Source organism: Chiloscyllium punctatum, chromosome 6 (assembly GCF_047496795.1).
Source record: "Chiloscyllium punctatum isolate Juve2018m chromosome 6, sChiPun1.3, whole genome shotgun sequence".
Taxonomy (NCBI): Eukaryota; Metazoa; Chordata; class Chondrichthyes; order Orectolobiformes; family Hemiscylliidae; genus Chiloscyllium; species Chiloscyllium punctatum.
In genome coordinates, this window is record NC_092744.1 from 48,216,552 (window position 1) to 48,234,248 (window position 17,697).

The 17,697-nt window shown below is 40.4% G+C and overlaps 1 protein-coding gene across 4 annotated transcripts in view; it reads left to right on the plus strand.

The window, feature by feature from the left end:
• The window catches only part of tbl1xr1a (TBL1X/Y related 1a), a 179,464-nt gene that overhangs the window by 156,455 nt on the left and 5,312 nt on the right, over positions 1-17,697 (plus strand). For all 4 annotated transcript variants that reach the window (XM_072572589.1, XM_072572588.1, XM_072572591.1 and 1 more), the window contains 4 exons: positions 4,499-4,573; positions 6,934-7,061; positions 9,212-9,377; positions 9,702-9,803. In XM_072572589.1, coding sequence (XP_072428690.1) covers positions 4,499-4,573; positions 6,934-7,061; positions 9,212-9,377; positions 9,702-9,803 — 471 coding nt within the window. The remainder of the gene's footprint in view (positions 1-4,498; positions 4,574-6,933; positions 7,062-9,211; positions 9,378-9,701; positions 9,804-17,697) is intronic.

The following is a 17,697-nucleotide window of genomic DNA, read 5'->3' on the forward strand; positions in this document are numbered from 1 at the left end:
TCAGATGTTGAGCTTAAATGTTGTTGGAATTGCACTCGTACAATAAGTAGAGATCATTCCTCATCTTCCTGACTCCTGACCAGCAGGTAGACAACAGACTTTGGGGAGTCACGATGAGAGTTATTTGCTGCAGAATTCAATGATTCTGACCTGCTCTTCTAGACATCATCTTTATATGACTGAGGGTCCAGTTCAGATATTGCAACACCCAGGATAACATCAATGGGAAACTCAGCAAAGGTGGTGCTAATGAACGTCAAGGAGATGGTTAGGTCCTTTTGTAGGAGATGATCATTGGTCAGGCACTTGTGCAGCAAGAATGTTACTTCCCAATCGTCAGTCCAAACCTGTATTGTCTAGATCTTGCTACATATGAACATGCATCAGCATCTGAGGAGTTGCAAGTGGTCCTGAATATTGTGCAATTATGGTAAAATGTACCTACTTTTGACTTTATACTTGAAGAAAGATTATTGAGGAAGCAACTGAAGATGTTTTGGACCAGGACACCACCCTGAGAAATATTGGCAGTGATGCCCTGTGGCTGAGATGACTGACTTCCAGTGACCTAGGCTGAACTTAAATTGTGCATCAATGAGTAGATTGATGCTGTATAAGTGCTATTTGATAGTACATTCAGCAGCATCTTCCATTATTTTACTGATAGCAAAGAATAGACTGATGTCAGGGTAGGGGCTCTATTAGTGTGGTGTCAGGCAGGTTGGTTTGCAACTGAGTTTTGTCCAAATGACACATTTTGTCAGTTGCCCATATTGGCAGGTAGGTACCAGTATTGTAATTGCACAGGAACAGATTAGCCAGAGATCTTCACAATCCTTTTTGATGTATCTGAGATTTTGAAGATTCAGATACCTCTCCATTATTTCAGCTTCCATTAACAATATGGTTCACTTCAGTTTTAGATTAGATTACTTACAGTGTGGAAACAGGCTCTTCAGCCCAACAAGTCCACACCGATCCGCTGAAGCGCAACCCACCCATACCCCTACATTTACCCCTTACCTAACACTACGGGCAACTGAGCATGGCCAATTCACCTGACGTGCACATCTTTGGATTGTGGGAGGAAACTGGAGCACCCGGAGGAAACCCACGCAGAACATGCAAACTCCACACAGTTCAGTCACCTGAGGCGGGAATTGAACCTGGGTCTCTGGCGCTGTGAGGCAGCAGTGCTAGGCGCTGTGAGGCAGCAGTGCTAACCACTGTGCCACCGTGCCGCCCACAGTTGCAACTGAGTTTTGTTGCAACTCTTATGTTTTCTAGAGATAGGGATACGCTCTTACTATTTCAGTCAAAAACATGCATGTAAAGTACAGTCTAACTGCTGCAATGTGGGGCATGTAATGTCTGGTGCCTTTTGAACAGCTTTATTTAATTCAGAACTAGCAAGAAAGCCAGGGATTGATTTTTGTGCGCCTTGATATGATATATCAGGAATGAGCCAACATTATATTCTTCCATCGACTCTTCCTATCCTTACACTTTGCAGTAGGTTTCCAGATGCCCAAGCCCTGTTGTAATGTCAGCACAACTTCTTTGCACTGTGATCCCTGTTCCTATCTGGGTCTCTATAATTGCAGTATGGGAGTAGAATATTGCTATTCTGCAGAAATTAAAGTGGTGCCTGTTACCATAAGGCTAGGTCCCATCAAAACAAGGACCACAAGGGACATCTAGATTTCCATTCTTGAGTATCATACAGTGTCTGACGCAATGTCTGTATTGCTATTGTGTCAAGATGTTACCCAAGATCATGATTCTATCAGTTTTAAAATAGTTATGGAAAAGAAAAAAGGGTAAAAGGATAAGCCTTCCATAAAAGTTTGAGTTCTTAAATGGAGTAAGGCAAATTTTAATGGTACAAGACAAGAACTTCCAAAAGTTGATTGGAGTAGACGGTTCGCAGGTAAAGGGATGACTGACAAGTGGGAGACTTACAAAAATGTAATAATGAGAGTTCAGAGATGTTATGTTTCTGTTAGAGTGAAATATAAGCTTGATAAGCTTAGGCAACAGTGGATGAATAAAGATATTGACGTTCTAGTCAAGAATAAAACAAATTAGATAAAGACAATTAGGATCAAATGAATCTCTTGAAGAGTATAAAGTGTACAGGGGCATTTTTAGTGGGGAAATCAGAAAGGCCAAGGGAGGATATGAAAGAGGTCTTGGCAGATAAGGTTTAGGATAATCCAAAGAGTACAATAAGATACATTCCCCGTAAAGATCAACAAGCTCATCTTCGCCTTAAACTTCAGGAGATGGGAGAGATATTAAACGAATGTTTCAAGTCAATCTTTACTGAGGAGAAAGAAATGGAGACGAGAGAACTCTGAAGTAAATACTGATGTTTTGAAAACTGTTTACATTACAGAAGGAAAGTGCTGGAGGTCTTAGAAAACATAAAGGTGGATAAATCTCCAGGACCTGATCAAGTTTATCCCAGGGTTTCTGGGAAGTTGGGGAAGAAATTCTGGGGCCCCGAACAGAAATATTTGTATTATCTATAACCATGGGTGGGCTTGGAGGGTGGCTAATGTTATGCCTTTATTTAAGAAAGGCTGTAAGGAAAAGCTTGGGAACTGTCGATCTGAGACATTGGTGATGGGTAAGTTGTTGGCGGTGATTCTGAAAGACAAGATTTACATATGCTTGGAGAGGCAAGAAATGATTAGGGCTAGTCACCATGGTTTTGTGTGAGGGAAGTCCTGTTTGTCAAACTTGATTTGAGTGTTTTGAGGAAGTAACAAAGAGATTGATGAGGGCAGTGCAGTAGATGTTATTTACTTGGGCTTTAGCAACACCTTTAAGGTTCTGCATGGTAGACTAATTAGTAAAATTAGATCACTTTGAATTCAGGGTGAGCTTGCTAATTGGATACAAAATTGACCTTACAGTAGCAGACAGAAGGTGGTGGTGGAGGGTTGTTTCTTGGACTGGAGGTCTGTGACCAGCGGTGTTCCGCAGGGATTGGTACTGTGTCCACTTTTGTAGTTTGTAAAAATGATTTGAATGAGAATATAGGAGGGATGGTTAATAAGTTTGTGGATGACACCAAAATTGGTAGTATAATGGACAGTGAAGAAGGTTATCCAAGATTACTTTGAGATCTTGATCAGTTGGGTCAATGGGCTGAGGAGTGGCAGATGGAGTTTAATTTGGATAAATGCGAGGTATTGCATTTTGGTAAAACAAACAAGGGCAGGACTTATACAGTTAATGGTAGGGCCTGTAGTAGTAGAGGTTTAGGTACATAATTCTTTGAAATTCATGTCACATGCAGATAGGGCAGTAGTGAAACTGTTTTGCACACTTGCTATCATCACTCTGACCTTTGTGTAAAAGAGTTAGACCATCATGTTGAGGTTGTACAGGACATTGGTGAGGCCTGTTCTGCAGCACTGCGCATAATTCTGGTCTCGCTGTTCTAGGAAACTGCAGAGGGTTCTGAACGTTTTACCAGGATGTTGCCTGGACTGGAATTTGAATTATAAAAATAAGTTGGTTAGGCTGGACCTTTTTCACTAGAGTGTGGGAGGTTGAAGGGTGACTTTATAGAAGTATATAACATCATGGGGGGGCAGAGATGACATGAATGACAAGGGCTTTTTCCCTAGAGTGTGTGAGTTCAAAACTAGAGGATATACTTTTACAGTGAGAAAAGAAAGATTTAAAAGGGACACGAGGGGAAACTTTTTACGCAAAAGTTAGCGTGTAGAGTGAACTGCTGGAGGAAGTGGTGGATGCAGTTACAACATTTTAAAGACGTTTGGATAAGTATGTGAATAGGAAAGGTTTGGAGGGATATGGGCCAAATGCAGGTAAGTGGGAATAGTTTGGGAATGATTGGTGTGGACTAGGGTCTGTTTCCATGCTGTATGATTCTATGACTCTATAAGAGTACTTGGGTGCGAGCTCACATCAGAATATCATTGCAATCTTATCTGCTAGCACTTGAGTGCCAGGGAGCATGAGGAAGTATTCTGGTTACTGAAGTGTGCATTAGGTTCAGGAGAATCAGAGATGCTGGTTGATGGCACATTCCAATTTGTGAAGTGTTCAATAAAACACATTTTACTGTATTTATTAAGTTTCTCAATTTTCAAATCACTCAGTGCTGTAGGTTGACAATTATTAGCATGAATCTGTAAATCATTCTTTTCAGTTTAGACGTTTAGACTTCAGTTTTGAATTTTGACTACAGCTTTGATTGATCTGTTTAATTAGTTAAGACTACTGTCTTATATTATCACTTTAGAATGTTGTACATATTTCAGGATTGACGCCGTACTTTTGTGCTAATGTTGATTAGCACTTGTTGACTATAATTGAATAATCTGTTCCTGGTACTGACAGTACTGTGGTTGAAAACAGATATTCAGCTTGTTTCATTGATGTTAAATTTCAAGAGCTTCTGGCTGCAGATATTAAAGGAATGTCTTATTCATTTTTAATGATCTGGATCTATTTTCAGAATGAAGTAAATGCAATCAAGTGGGATCCAACAGGGAATCTACTTGCATCTTGTTCTGATGACATGACCTTGAAGGTAATTAATGTTTCATTTTTGTTTTGTTGTGTTGCAGCATTTAATTTGTCGTGAATTAAATATTGTATTAAAAGTTCTGTCACAACTGGAAAAATTGAGGATTTAGTATAGTAATCAAACCACTGCAGGCATCTTTAATGATGGCATATGTCTCGTAGATGTGACAGGGGTGATTGGAGAACTGATTTTTAAAAAAATGAACAAATGAAATCAAATGTAAAAGGACAAAGCTCAAAATGCTTAAATCAAGTTCCTGAAACATTTAAAATCTTTATTTTGACTTCTGTATACAGGACATGAGTTCTAGGCATTGATTGTATCAGTCATTATTTCACAAATAATTAAGAATTACGGAAATTTATGGTTGAGACCGTTCCGCCAGTAGTATCTGTATTGCCCAATATAAGACTATATAATCTGATCCCACTTTTTAGCTCTTGGCCCATAGCCTTTTTAGTAACAGCATTTGAAGTGCATATTCAAGTACTTTGTAGTGCGCATTTCTGCCTCCTCTACTCTTTCAGGTAATGAATTCCAGATTTCCAGTGCCCCTCTAAATCTTCTCAATTTCCCACTGACCATTCTCCCTATTACTATTAATCTATATGTCTTTGTAATTCACTATTCTGCTAAAGAAATAGGACTTATATGTCCAGCTTTATCTTGATTCTTTGTAATTTCGTACATCTTGGAGTTATATGAGCTGGGTGTGTTTCTGGTTGGGAAAGCATACATATGAGCAGCAGGAATCCTGTTCTGACCTAGTACCCATATTATAGTGGATATGAATGATGTTAAATTAGACTATTTACACTCACTTGTTTATTTCCATAACCCTGCTACTTTGCTTCTTTTTCACTTTTGTCCCAGTGATTAAATGCATTACGTTAGTTTATTTTCCCAAGTGCATGCAATTATTCTTTTGTTATTTATTGTGGGTATCACCAGCAAGGTCAGCATTCATTGCTCTTGAGAAGTTAGTGATGAGCTGCCTTCTTCAATTGGTGCTTCTTCTGGTATAGAAACACCCACAGTTCTATTACAAGGATGGAAGTTAGACTTTATACTTGGCTTCCCCCATATTTGTTATTTACCCTTGACTATATCATTGGCAACCATACATTAGCCATCTATTTGCATATTGATATTGCCAGCTCAACCCTTCTTAACCTCTACTGTAGATTCTCAGGTGTTGCTGTTATATGTCTAACAACAGGCTCAGAATGGTTCACAATTTCCTCCAAATCAACACGAACAAAAACAAAGTTCCTCTTTGTGGTTTCCATCGCAATACTTTTTCTTTTTGGCTCAGATTCCAGGCTGTTCCCTCAGGCTAAATCAAGTGATCCTGTTTAATCCCAAATTAAAATGCTTTCTCTAAGTGCATTTTGGCAAGGTTAACTCCTTCCACCTTTGAAGCATAGTTTGCTGACACTCGTACCTGGTCAGTGTAATGCCTGTTACTTCATTTCTTAAGCTGTCTCCTGACTCCTTTCACAGATTAAGTAATTCAGAATTCTAGCTTGTTCTTTTCCGAGTATTTTCATTATCCATTTCCTTATTAACCATAATGACTTTCTACGTCCTTAGCAAATCTTTGATTCCCTTTTAAGTTCTTTCATAGTCTTGTTAAACTCTACCTGAGCAATCTTTATTAGCCAAATGTCCCTACAGATACCGTGGTTTCCTAATACCAAAATCTGCTTCCTGTGAGCCACGATTAAAAGCAAATCTTTCAGAATCCGTACCTTTTCTCCCAGCACTACATTGCCTGGCAACTTACCTCTTTGCCTTCAAATATGTCCTAAATCCTCCTCTTAGATCTTATTTTTGGTTATTCCCCTATTTGTGTTTCACTGGATATTATGTTGGTGCACATTTTTCCAGCCAGTGTTATACGGGTGATTTCCAATTCTTGAAGAGAGCTGTATGCATCAATGTTCCACAATATTTGTATGTATTAAAGAATGCTTTCATACCAAATTTTGGGAACATATATAGACCATGATCATTTGTGAGCTTCAGCTGGCTGTGCATTTGAATAAGTGAGATCATGATAATGCATCCTGGAATTTTCAAAGGTTAATTCAAAGTTGGCAAAGTTAATGCTTTTAGAAATATTTTGTGGAAATTTAACTTTAAGGTTCAGCACCTCTTTCAGGTAATGAATGGAAAAATCATACATTAGCTATAGGAAGGATGAGCAGAGTGGCCTTTTTTCTTAGTTGATGTATGTTAAATATTATTTTCTGTAGATCTTCTCTTTTCCAATCTTGTCTATTTAATGTACCTGTTAAGATGAGTATAGTGGGGTTGTCAAGTTCACTTCCTTACTTTGGTTTTTATCATGTTTCTCATAGATCTGGAGTATGAAGCAAGATGCATGTGTTCATGATTTACAAGCGCACAACAAGGAAATCTATACTATTAAGTGGAGTCCTACAGGACCTGGTACTAACAATCCAACTGCCAATCTTATGTTAGCAAGGTAAGAAAGAATCTTCTCTATATTATCCGAAGACCTGAATCTCTGTATATCTGTCATTCCTTTCAAAAGTATTCTATCTGAGAATATTATATCATAACACGGAGAAGAAATTAATTTTTCCAAGTAAGCAAAGAATACAGAATAGTGTAGTACAAGAACAGACCGTTTCAGACTATCAAGCCTGCGCTGACATATGCCTTTCTAAACTAAAAACTGTTTGCAGTCCGTATCCCACTATTCCCTGCCTTCTCGTGTGACTGTCAAGATGCCTCTTAAATGTTGCTGTTGTGTCTGCTTTCAAGTTGCACCTAAAATAGGCGACAATATGTAAACTAACTGTGAAATAGGAAATGAGTAACAATCAGAAAGCCAAGCAATCAAATCCTTGAAATTCATTTCTTTTAGTTACCTTTGACTAACCAGGAAATACCACAGAATGCACCAATCAGATAGTCTCAATTATTTATTGGATTTCTCGATCTGTTCCTGAGGACCTACAGTTCTCAAAATATACCATGACAAACTAGCCAGAAAACTTGTTGACAGCCAGTAGGACAAAATTTTAGCTATTACACTGTGTCTTGACAAAATTTGCTTCTCACTGAGTTTGGGGGACGGTGACAAAGCACTTTGCTGCTGTGCATGACCAACCACCATCTGTTCACGTGAAACTTTACGATAGGAGTTTTCCTCTCCCTCCTCAACCTGTGCCACACCAATTATTAGCTCAGAAACTACAGTTCCAGATAAGAATGTTTCATAAAGCAGGGTGATAGAGGTGAGTAAATATTTTAAAGAAGGATGCATTAAATAAAGTGCTTACATCTCAAGCAAATGCTGCCAATCAGTTGGATATAAGAAAAATAGCAAGCAAACTGGAACTTAAAAGTTTTTAGAGGATAGAACACAAGCATATTTTTGTAAAGTAGGTATCAAGCATTACAGTGTGCATTCACTAAGCCTTTAACTTTCATTAACAGTAATGAAACAAAGATGATTTTGTAGAGGCTTTGAAGCATAAAGGATTCTAAAGGAGCTTGACAGCGTAGAAACGCAGAGGCTGGAACTGCTGACGGGAATCTTAAAATACTGGAGTACAGCTTCAAGATACAGTGGCAATTAATTAGGACTGAGGTCAGTTAGGATTAAATGGCTTCACTATCAATTTTGAATCTTGGGAACCTGCATCCCATCCCCAGAGATTTGTATGCTCCATTGTTAAATATAGGAATAGTGAGAGTGGGGAGGAAAATAAAGTAAAAATTCAGCTACAATTTTATTGAATGGCAGAAAGGCTCGATTAGTCTTATGGTCTACTCCCTTCTTTCTGTTGTGTTCTTAGTTGCAATGTTTCTAATTTGTATTCAATCACAAGCTGTATATTAGTATATTTTCTATACAGTAGTGGAAGTGCTCACATGCAGGAGGCTCGGAGAATTATGGGAATTAAAAGCACATGCACGCCAGGCCCCAGACTATCTGTGTGAAAGCTTCTAAATTTTTAAAATGTGACTAAGTAGTGCGTAATGAAGGCAGAGTGTTGGCATTTATCTGTTTGCCTCTTTTTTTTATATAACAGGTTTTAGATCATACACTTAATAGGTTAAATAAACATCAATCAGTGTGTTTCTGGTATGCACTAGGTATTACTGTTGTTTCCTAGCAATAAAAGAGTAATATTTAGTGAACTTTGACCACATTACAACTATTGATACTGGCAAAATTGCAACTGGCATAAAGTCTTAATGTAAAACATGTGGAATTGTTGAAAAACCTAGAATGATTCAGGGTTACAATGAATGCACACTGAGGTCTGGCACTGAGTTTTGCAGCTCTTGATTGGCACACAGATCAAAAAGTGTTTCTGGTCTGAATTTCATCAGCTGCTTGTTAAAGTCTGCAATATAGTCATGGATGGGTTGATTTGTGGTGACTCTCATCCCAAAATAATTATCCCTGTGTGCAATTGAACAATAAATACTTTATTTCTTCTGAAAGTGTCAGACACTTTTAAAAGTAATTTTCCTTCCTTGCGTGGCAACAATTCTTTACCATTTATGGGATGCTAAAACATATTTTCAATGTTATGGGTGCTGCTGGTGTGACTGTTGAAAAATTGCTCTTAGACTTAAGTGTTTTTTTCCCTACAGTGCTTCATTTGATTCCACTGTACGGTTATGGGATGTGGACCGAGGTATCTGCATCCATACTTTGACCAAACACCAGGAACCTGTATACAGTGTAGCATTCAGCCCAGATGGCAGGTACTTGGCTAGTGGCTCCTTTGACAAATGTGTTCACATCTGGAACACACAGGTAAGTTCTGTCAGCTATTGAAGACTAGTTAAATTCCCTTTTTCTCAGATTTATTCTTTGTTTAGAATTATGGAACATAGAATTGCATTGGAAGGCTGATTATAATATAAAAAGCAATATTACTGTATACATAACTCCCCTTATGTATTTATTATCACAGAGGAAATGGTTGTGTCTGACTTCAATGCAAGTGCATGGTTGAATTGATTCCTACAAACACATGCAGTGCACCATGTGGAATCTTTGACAGTCACTGCATGTTATTCAAATTTTTGATACACTTGTCTTATTTCTGATAATTGAAATAAAATGGTTTGTTTACAGACAGGTGCTCTTGTCCATAGCTACAGGGGAACAGGAGGCATCTTTGAAGTGTGCTGGAATGCAGCTGGGGATAAAGTGGGTGCAAGTGCATCAGATGGTTCAGTAAGTATTACAATTGATACGCATCTATATTAGCAGAACTCAAGGTTAACTAAATTAGAATATATATTGTAAAATTAATTTAGCCCCATTTTCAAATGGTATTAGACATGTTTCAAAATTAGAAGTAGAGATCGTTTTCCCTATTTTTTAAGGGTATCGTTGGCACTAAGATTTTGTACCAATAACTCATTTATTTGTCTTGTAATATATTAAACATTCCAATATAAATTTTTATTTTCATGTTATAATAGTACTGTGTATGTAAACACATCTCACATTAATTATGGTCTTCTGCTAGTAGTTACATCAGTTTAACATAGCTCCTCAACCTGTATATGGAATGTATATTTTGTTTCCTAATTTGATGTTCATTTAGCCTACACAGTGAGAAATAAGAGGTAAAATAAGCATAATGAAAAGCAAAGTATTGGAGGGTCTGCTTTCCTTAAAGGTTGATAAATCAGCTAGGCTGATTGATTGTAAGCCAGACTGTTAAAGGAAGCCAGGGAGGAAATGGCAAATACTCTGAAGATTGTTTTCCAATTCTTACTGGATACAGGCGAGGATTTGGGGAAAAGGCCATATAATTATAGAATGGTTATTCTGACGTTGACAAATCATCAGAATAGATAGAGAGATAGGATTAACTATTACTCGCCACAGATTGATCAGGAATAGTCGACGTGGTTATGTTAAGGGAAGATTATATTTCAAATGTTTTGAGGAAGTAACAAGGAGGATTGATGAGGCTAAAACAGGATTTTGTCTACATTGACTTAGTAAGGCATTTGACAAGGTCCCACTGCTAAGAATGGTATGTATAAGAATTTGTTCTAAAATAGACTGTGTAATAGGAAACCAAGGACAGTGGTCAACTGATGTTCTTGCAAATGGAAAGTGGTTTCCAGCAATGTACCAAAGGGCTTAGTTTTTGGTTCTCTTATTGCCTGTGGTAAATCTTAATGATTTACACTTAAATGTGGGAGGCATAATTGGGACATTTGAAGACAAATAGAAGATTTGGCTGGGGAGAAGATAGTGAAGAAATTGGCTGTTGACTACATGAAGATGGCAGTGGTTTGGTAGAGTAGGCCGAACTATGGCAAATGGATTTCAGTCTGTTCAAGTGCATTTGTAGGAGGACAAACAAACCAAGGAAATACATATAAACAGGAAGGGTATTGAGAGGAATAGAGAAAGTTGAATTGTTGGAGTGCATTTCCACAGCTATCTGAAGATAGTAGATGAGGTAGTAAAAGTGGGTTATAGAATGCTTTTCAACATTGGGTCAGATATTTACAAGAGCAGCGATGTCATTCCAGATAGTCTAAGCTATATACAGTTTTGGACACCAAAAATATAATTTCTCTAGAGAGAATACAGAGATTTATGACAACGTTGCCAGAGGTTGAAGATTGTAAGTAAGAGGAAAGATTGGATAGTCTAGCGGTTTCTTCTTCAAGCCAACAAACCTGAGGAATGAATTAATCAAGGTGTGTAAAATAATGAGGGGCTTGTATAGACTAGTCAAGGGAGATCTGTTTACTCAAGCAGAGAGGTCAGTTACAGGAGTACAGATTTAAGGTGATTGATCCATTAGAGAGACATGAGGAAAAGTTTTGTTTTATCCAGTGGATCATCGGTGCTGGAATTTGTTGCCCTGTTTAGTGTTTGAGGCAGTAACCTTGAACTCATATTAAAAGGAAAACCCTCAAGTCTCTGGATTAAGTGATTAGTTTAACTCAGCCAGTGCAGACTGAATGGCTGCTTTCTGTATCATAAATGTTCTTTGATTCTGTAGTTTCTAGTCAAAGATGTACGGCACAAAAACTGACTCTTCAGTCCAACTTGTCCATGCTGGACGGATATCCTAACCTAAACTAGTCCCGATTGTCAGCACTTGGCCCATATCCCTCTAAACCCTTTTTATAAGGTCGCCACTCAGCCTTCGACGCTCCAGGGAAAACAGCCCCAGCCTATTCAGCCTTTCCCTATAGCTCAAGTCATCCAACCCTGGTAACATTTTGTAAATCTTACCTGAACCCTTTCAGGTTTCACAACATCCTTCTGATAGGGAGGAGACCAGAATTGCATGCAATATTCCAACAGTGGCCTAAGCAATGTCCTGTACAGCCGCAACATGACCTCCCAACTCCTGTACTCAATACTCTGACCAATAAAGGAAAGCATACCAAACGCCTTCTTCATTATCCTCTCTACCTGCGACTCCACTTTCAAGGAACTATGACCCTGCACTCCAAGGTCTCTTTTGACTCTCCGCAGGGCCTTACCATTAAGTGTATAAGTCCAGCTCTGATTTGCCTTTCCTAAATGTAGCCCCTCACATTATCTAAATTAAACTCCATCTACCACTCCTCAGCCCACTAGCCTATCAAATCATGATCCCGTTGTAATCTGAGGTAACCACCTTCGCTGTCCACTACACCTCCAATTTTGGTGTCATTTGGAAACTTATGAACTATACCTCCAAATATTTATTCAAAAACGAGGACCTTATCAGGTGCCATGTTCCTCTTACCTCTGGCATGTCTCAGTAAAAATTGCATTTGGTCGTTATTTGTTATAAATTAACTAGCACACACTGTGCAGAAAGGATAGGAAATCAAATTTGAGTTCAGTATTATGAATCGATAGGTAATATATACTGAATTTGACGACACTGAAATAAACAGCTTCTTTACTATCTTGTGTGTTGTACAGTTTCCAGTGGAAGTTTTTTGTGTAGTGTCTCCACCTACTGACTATATTATTGAAGTTCATAGAACATAGAAAAATACAGCGCAGTACAGGCCCTTTGGCCCTCAATGTTGTGCCAATCCAAGCCCACCTAACCTACACTAGCCCACTATCCTCCATATACCTATTCAATGCCTGTTTAAATGCCCATAAAGAGGGAGAGTCCACCACTGCTACTGGCAGGGCATTCCATGAACTCACGACTCGCTGAGTAAAAAATCTACCCCTAACATCTGTCCTATACCTACCACCCCTTAATTTAAAGCTATGTCCCCTCGTAATAGCTGACTCCATACGTGGAAGAAGGTTCTCATGGTCAACCCTATCTAAACCCCTAATCATCTTGTACACCTGTATCAAGTCACCCCTAAACCTTCTTTTCTCCAATGAAAACAGCCCCAAGTGCCTCAGCCTTTCCTCATACGATCTTCCTACCATACCAGGCAACATCCTGGTAAACCTCCTCTGCACCCGTTCCAGTGCCTCCACATCCTTCCTATAGTATGGCGACCAAAACTGCACACAATATTCTAGATGCGGCCGCACCAGAGTCTTATACAACTGCAACATGACCTCAGGACTCCGGAACTCAATTCCTCTACCAATAAAAGCCAGTACGCCATATGCTTCCTTCACAGCACTATTTACCTGGGTGGCAACTTTCAAAGATCTGTGTACATGGACACCAAGATCCCTCTGCTCATCCACACTACCAAGTATCCGACCATTAGCCCAGTATCCCATCTTCTTGTTACTCTTACCAAAGTGAATCACTTCACACTTACCTACATTGAACTCCATTTGCCACCTTTCTGCCCAGCTCTGCAGCTTATCTATATCCTGCTGTAACCTGCCACATCCCTCCTCACTGTCAACAACTCCACCGACTTTCGTATCATCCGCAAGCTTGCTCACCCAACCTTCTAGCCCCTCCTCCAGGTCATTTATATAAATGACAAACAGCAATGGTCCCAAAACAGATCCTTGCGGAACACTGCTAGTAACTGCACTCCAAGATGAACCTTTACCATCAACTACTACCCTCTGTCTTCTTCCAGCCAGCCAATTCCTAATCCAAACCTCCAACGCACCCATTATTCCTATCCAGATGTTCATAAATCCTATCCCTTACAATTCTCTCTAAGACTTTGCCCACAACAGAAGTGAGACTTACGGCCTATAGTTACTAGGGTTATCCCTACTTCCCTTCTTGAACAAGGGAATCACATTTGCTCTCTTCCAGTCTTCTGGTACTATTTCAGTAGGCGAGGACATAAAAATCAAGGCCAATGGCTCTGCAATCTCCTCCCTTGCTTCCCAGAGAATCCTAGGATAAATGCCAAAAGGCCCAGAGGACTTATCTATTTTCACCCTTTCCAGAATTTCCAACACCTCTTCCCTACATACCTCAAAGCCGTCCATTCTAATTAATTGTGACTCAATATTCACATCGGCAACAACGTCCTGTTCCTGAGTGAATACTGACGAAAAGTATTCATTCAGTGTCTCCCCAATCTCTTCAGCCTCCACATGCAACTTCCCACTACTATCCTTGACTGGACCTATTCCTACCCTAGTCATTCTTTTATTCCTGACATACCTATAGAAAGCCTTTGGGTTTTCCCTAATCCTACCAAATAAGGACTTTTCATGTCCCCTCCTTGCTGCTCTTAGCTCTCTCTTCAGATCCTTCCTGGCTACCTTATAACTCTCAATCGCCCCACTGAACCTTCACCCCTCATCTTTACATAGGCCACCCTCTTCCCTTTAACAACCCCTCATCTTTACATAGGCCACCCTCTTCCAATTCCTTATTAAACCACTGCTCCCTCACACGACCCTTTTCTCCCTGCTTGACAGGTACATACTTATCAAGGACACTCAATAGTTGCTCCTTGAACAAGCTCCACATATCGATTGCGCCCTTCCCTTGAAGCCTACTTTTCCAAGCCGCGCATCCTAAGTCATGCCTCACCGCATCATAATTTCCCTGCCCCCAGCTATAACTCTTGCCCTGCAGTGCACACTTATCCCTCTCCATCACTAGAGTAAAAGTCACCGAATTGTGGTCACTGTTCCCAAAGTGCTCACCTACCTCTAATTCTAACACCTGGCCTGGTTCATTACCCAGAACCAAATCCAGTGTGGCCTCACCTCTTGTTGGCCTGTCTACATATTGTGTCAGGAAACCCTCCTGCACACATTGGACAAACACCGACCCATCTAACGTACTCGAGCTATAGCTTTTCCAGTCAATATCTGGAAAGTTAAAGTCCCCCATAACAACCACCCTATTACTTTCACTCTTCTCCTGAATCATCCTCGCAATCCTTCTTCTACGTTTCTAGGACTATTAGGAGGCCTGTAGAAAACTCCTAACAGGGTGACCTCACCTTTCCTATTTCTAACCTCAGCCCAAACTACCTCAGATGGCGAGTCTTCATCCATCGTCCTTTTCACTGCTGTAATACTATCTTTGACAAGCAATGCCACACCTCCCCCTCTTTTACCCCCACTTCTGACCCTACTAAAACATTTAAACCCTGGAACCTGCAACAGCCATTCCTGTCCCTGTTCTACCCATGTGTCCATAATAGCCACAACATCGAAATCCTAGGTACCAACCCACGCTGCAAGTTCACCTACCTTATTTCGTATACTTCTTGAATTGAAGTATACACACTTCAAGCCACTTTCCTGTTTACAGGCATCCTCCTTTGAGATTGATGCCATGTTCCTAACCTCCCTACACTCCAGGTCCTGCACCCTAAAGCTACAGTCTAGGTTCCCATGCCCCTGCAGAGTTAGTTTAAACCGCCTCAAAGAGCACTAGCAAACCTCCCCCCAAGGATACTTGTGCCCCTCAGGTTCAGGTGTAGACCATCCTGTTTATAGAGGTCCCACCTTCCTCAGAAAGAACCCCAGTTATCCAGATACCGGAATCCCTCCCTCCTGCACCATCCCTGAGGCCACGCATTTAACTCCTCTCTCTCCCTATTCCTCGACTCTCTATCACGTGGCACGTGTAACAAACCAGAGAGAACAACTCTGTTTGTTCTAACTCTGAGCTTCCAACCTAGCTCCCTGAAAGCCTGCCTAACATCCTCAGCCCTCTTCCTACCTATGTCGTTGGTGCCAATGTGGGCCACGACTTCTGGCTGCTCCCCCTCTCCCTTAAGGACCCGGAAAACACGATCAGAGACGTCACGTACCCTTGCACCTGGGAGGCAACATACCAAACGTGAGTCTCTCTCGCCCCCACAAGACCACCTATCTGTGCCCCGAACTATCGAGTCCCCAATAACTATTGCTCTGCTCTGCTCCACCCTTCCCTTCTGAGCAACGGGGACAGGCTCCGTGCCAGAGGCCTGAACCCCATTGCTTACCCCTGGTAAGTCGTTCCCCCCACAAGTATCCAAAACCGTATACTTGTTCTTGAGGGGAACGACCGCAGGGGGTCCCTGCACTGGCTGCTTCCTCCCAGTTCCCCTCACTGTCACCCATCTGTCTGCAATCTTTGGAGTTACTACTTCCCTGAAGCTCCGATCTATGACCCCGTCTGCCTCCTGAATGATCCTAAATTCATCCAACTCCAGCTCTAGTTCCCTAACATGGTCTTGGAGGAGCTGGAGATGGGTGCACTTCCTGCAAGTGTAATGTAATCAGCAGGGACGACCATGGCATCCCTCACCTCAAACATGTTGCAAGAGCAACATTGCACTGCTTTCACTGCCATCCCTCTAAAAGTAACCTTTAAATAAAAACAAACTAGGTCTAAAGAATAGAACAAGCAAAATGTAGCACTTACCTACTTACCACAATGGGTCTTATTATTAGGTTAGAGGAGGAGGGCGGGTGGGAGACACTACCCCTGTAGTGCCTCGGTTCCTCTACTGCGCGCCTTTATAGGAAACCACCTACCCAGGTAAGCTTGCGCTACACCAACTTCCGGATCCGCTCCGTGCTTTTTTAAAAAAAACTTTCAAATTTAAACCGTTAAACAAACGTCACCGAGCCTTCAAGCAGCCACTGCCAAACAGCCCTTACCAGCTCTGCATTTAAATGTTAAATGCTAACGAAATTTTAGACTTATGTTGGTTTACTTAATTACAGGCTTCATATTTGGGTAAATTTGATTAATTGTGGTACATTTACAATTTATAAACCAAGTCTTTGAATATTCAATATGTTGGGATAAAACTATGTACAACATTGAATCTGGAACTGATTCCATTTGTTTGATGCTGTTTTTTTTTTAAGTTGTGTTTCATCTTGCTGTTAGTTTAAATGTTTAAGCAAATGGATCTGCATCCAGAAGAGATGAGAGACCCTTCTGTACCATAACAATTTAGTTCTTAAGCCCTTCGGAAATTGGGGTGAACCATGGACCCTTTGCCCAGAAATTTGTCAAGAATTTAGTTCAGTCAAGGAATCAAAACCTTACCCAATAAATAATTAGGGATCAATTCGCCCATAATTGGAGACATACTTTGCATATAAAAATGTAGAGCATCTTGAATCTGTCTTTGTGGTTTGCCTTAGTACTTGGTGAGGTGATGCATCCCGAAAGTGTTGTTTGACTTATTAGATGTAACATTTTATTATAACATTAAGGTACCAAGTATAATTTAAGGGAGAAGATCTTTTTTTACCATGCTTCCAGGTTATATTTGTTATAATTTATGCTTGTATAATCCCTCTATTCACTCATTTATCTGAGGTTCCTAGCCATTGTACCTGTCTTTTAGATTTGTCCCTTGATTTGTCTGACCTGTTTCCTCTCTTTGCTGTCATCTGGTCATATTACCTTTCACTCCCCCTCTTTCTTGGTTACTTTATCTGCCACTTTCATGTCCCAGTCTCCTGCCTCAGGCTTCAATTTCCCTTGAATATACTCTTTTTTGGTACTATTTGTACCGTTCTTGGCATTCTCCAACAAGGACATTGATTAGATTAGATTACTTACAGTGTGGAAACAGGCCCTTCGGCCCAACAAGTCCACACCACCCCGCCGAAGCATAACCCACCCATACCCCTACATCTACATCTACATCTACCCCTTACCTAACACTACGGGCAATTTAGCATGGCCAATTCACCTGACCAGCACATCTTTGGACTGTGGGAGGAAACCGGA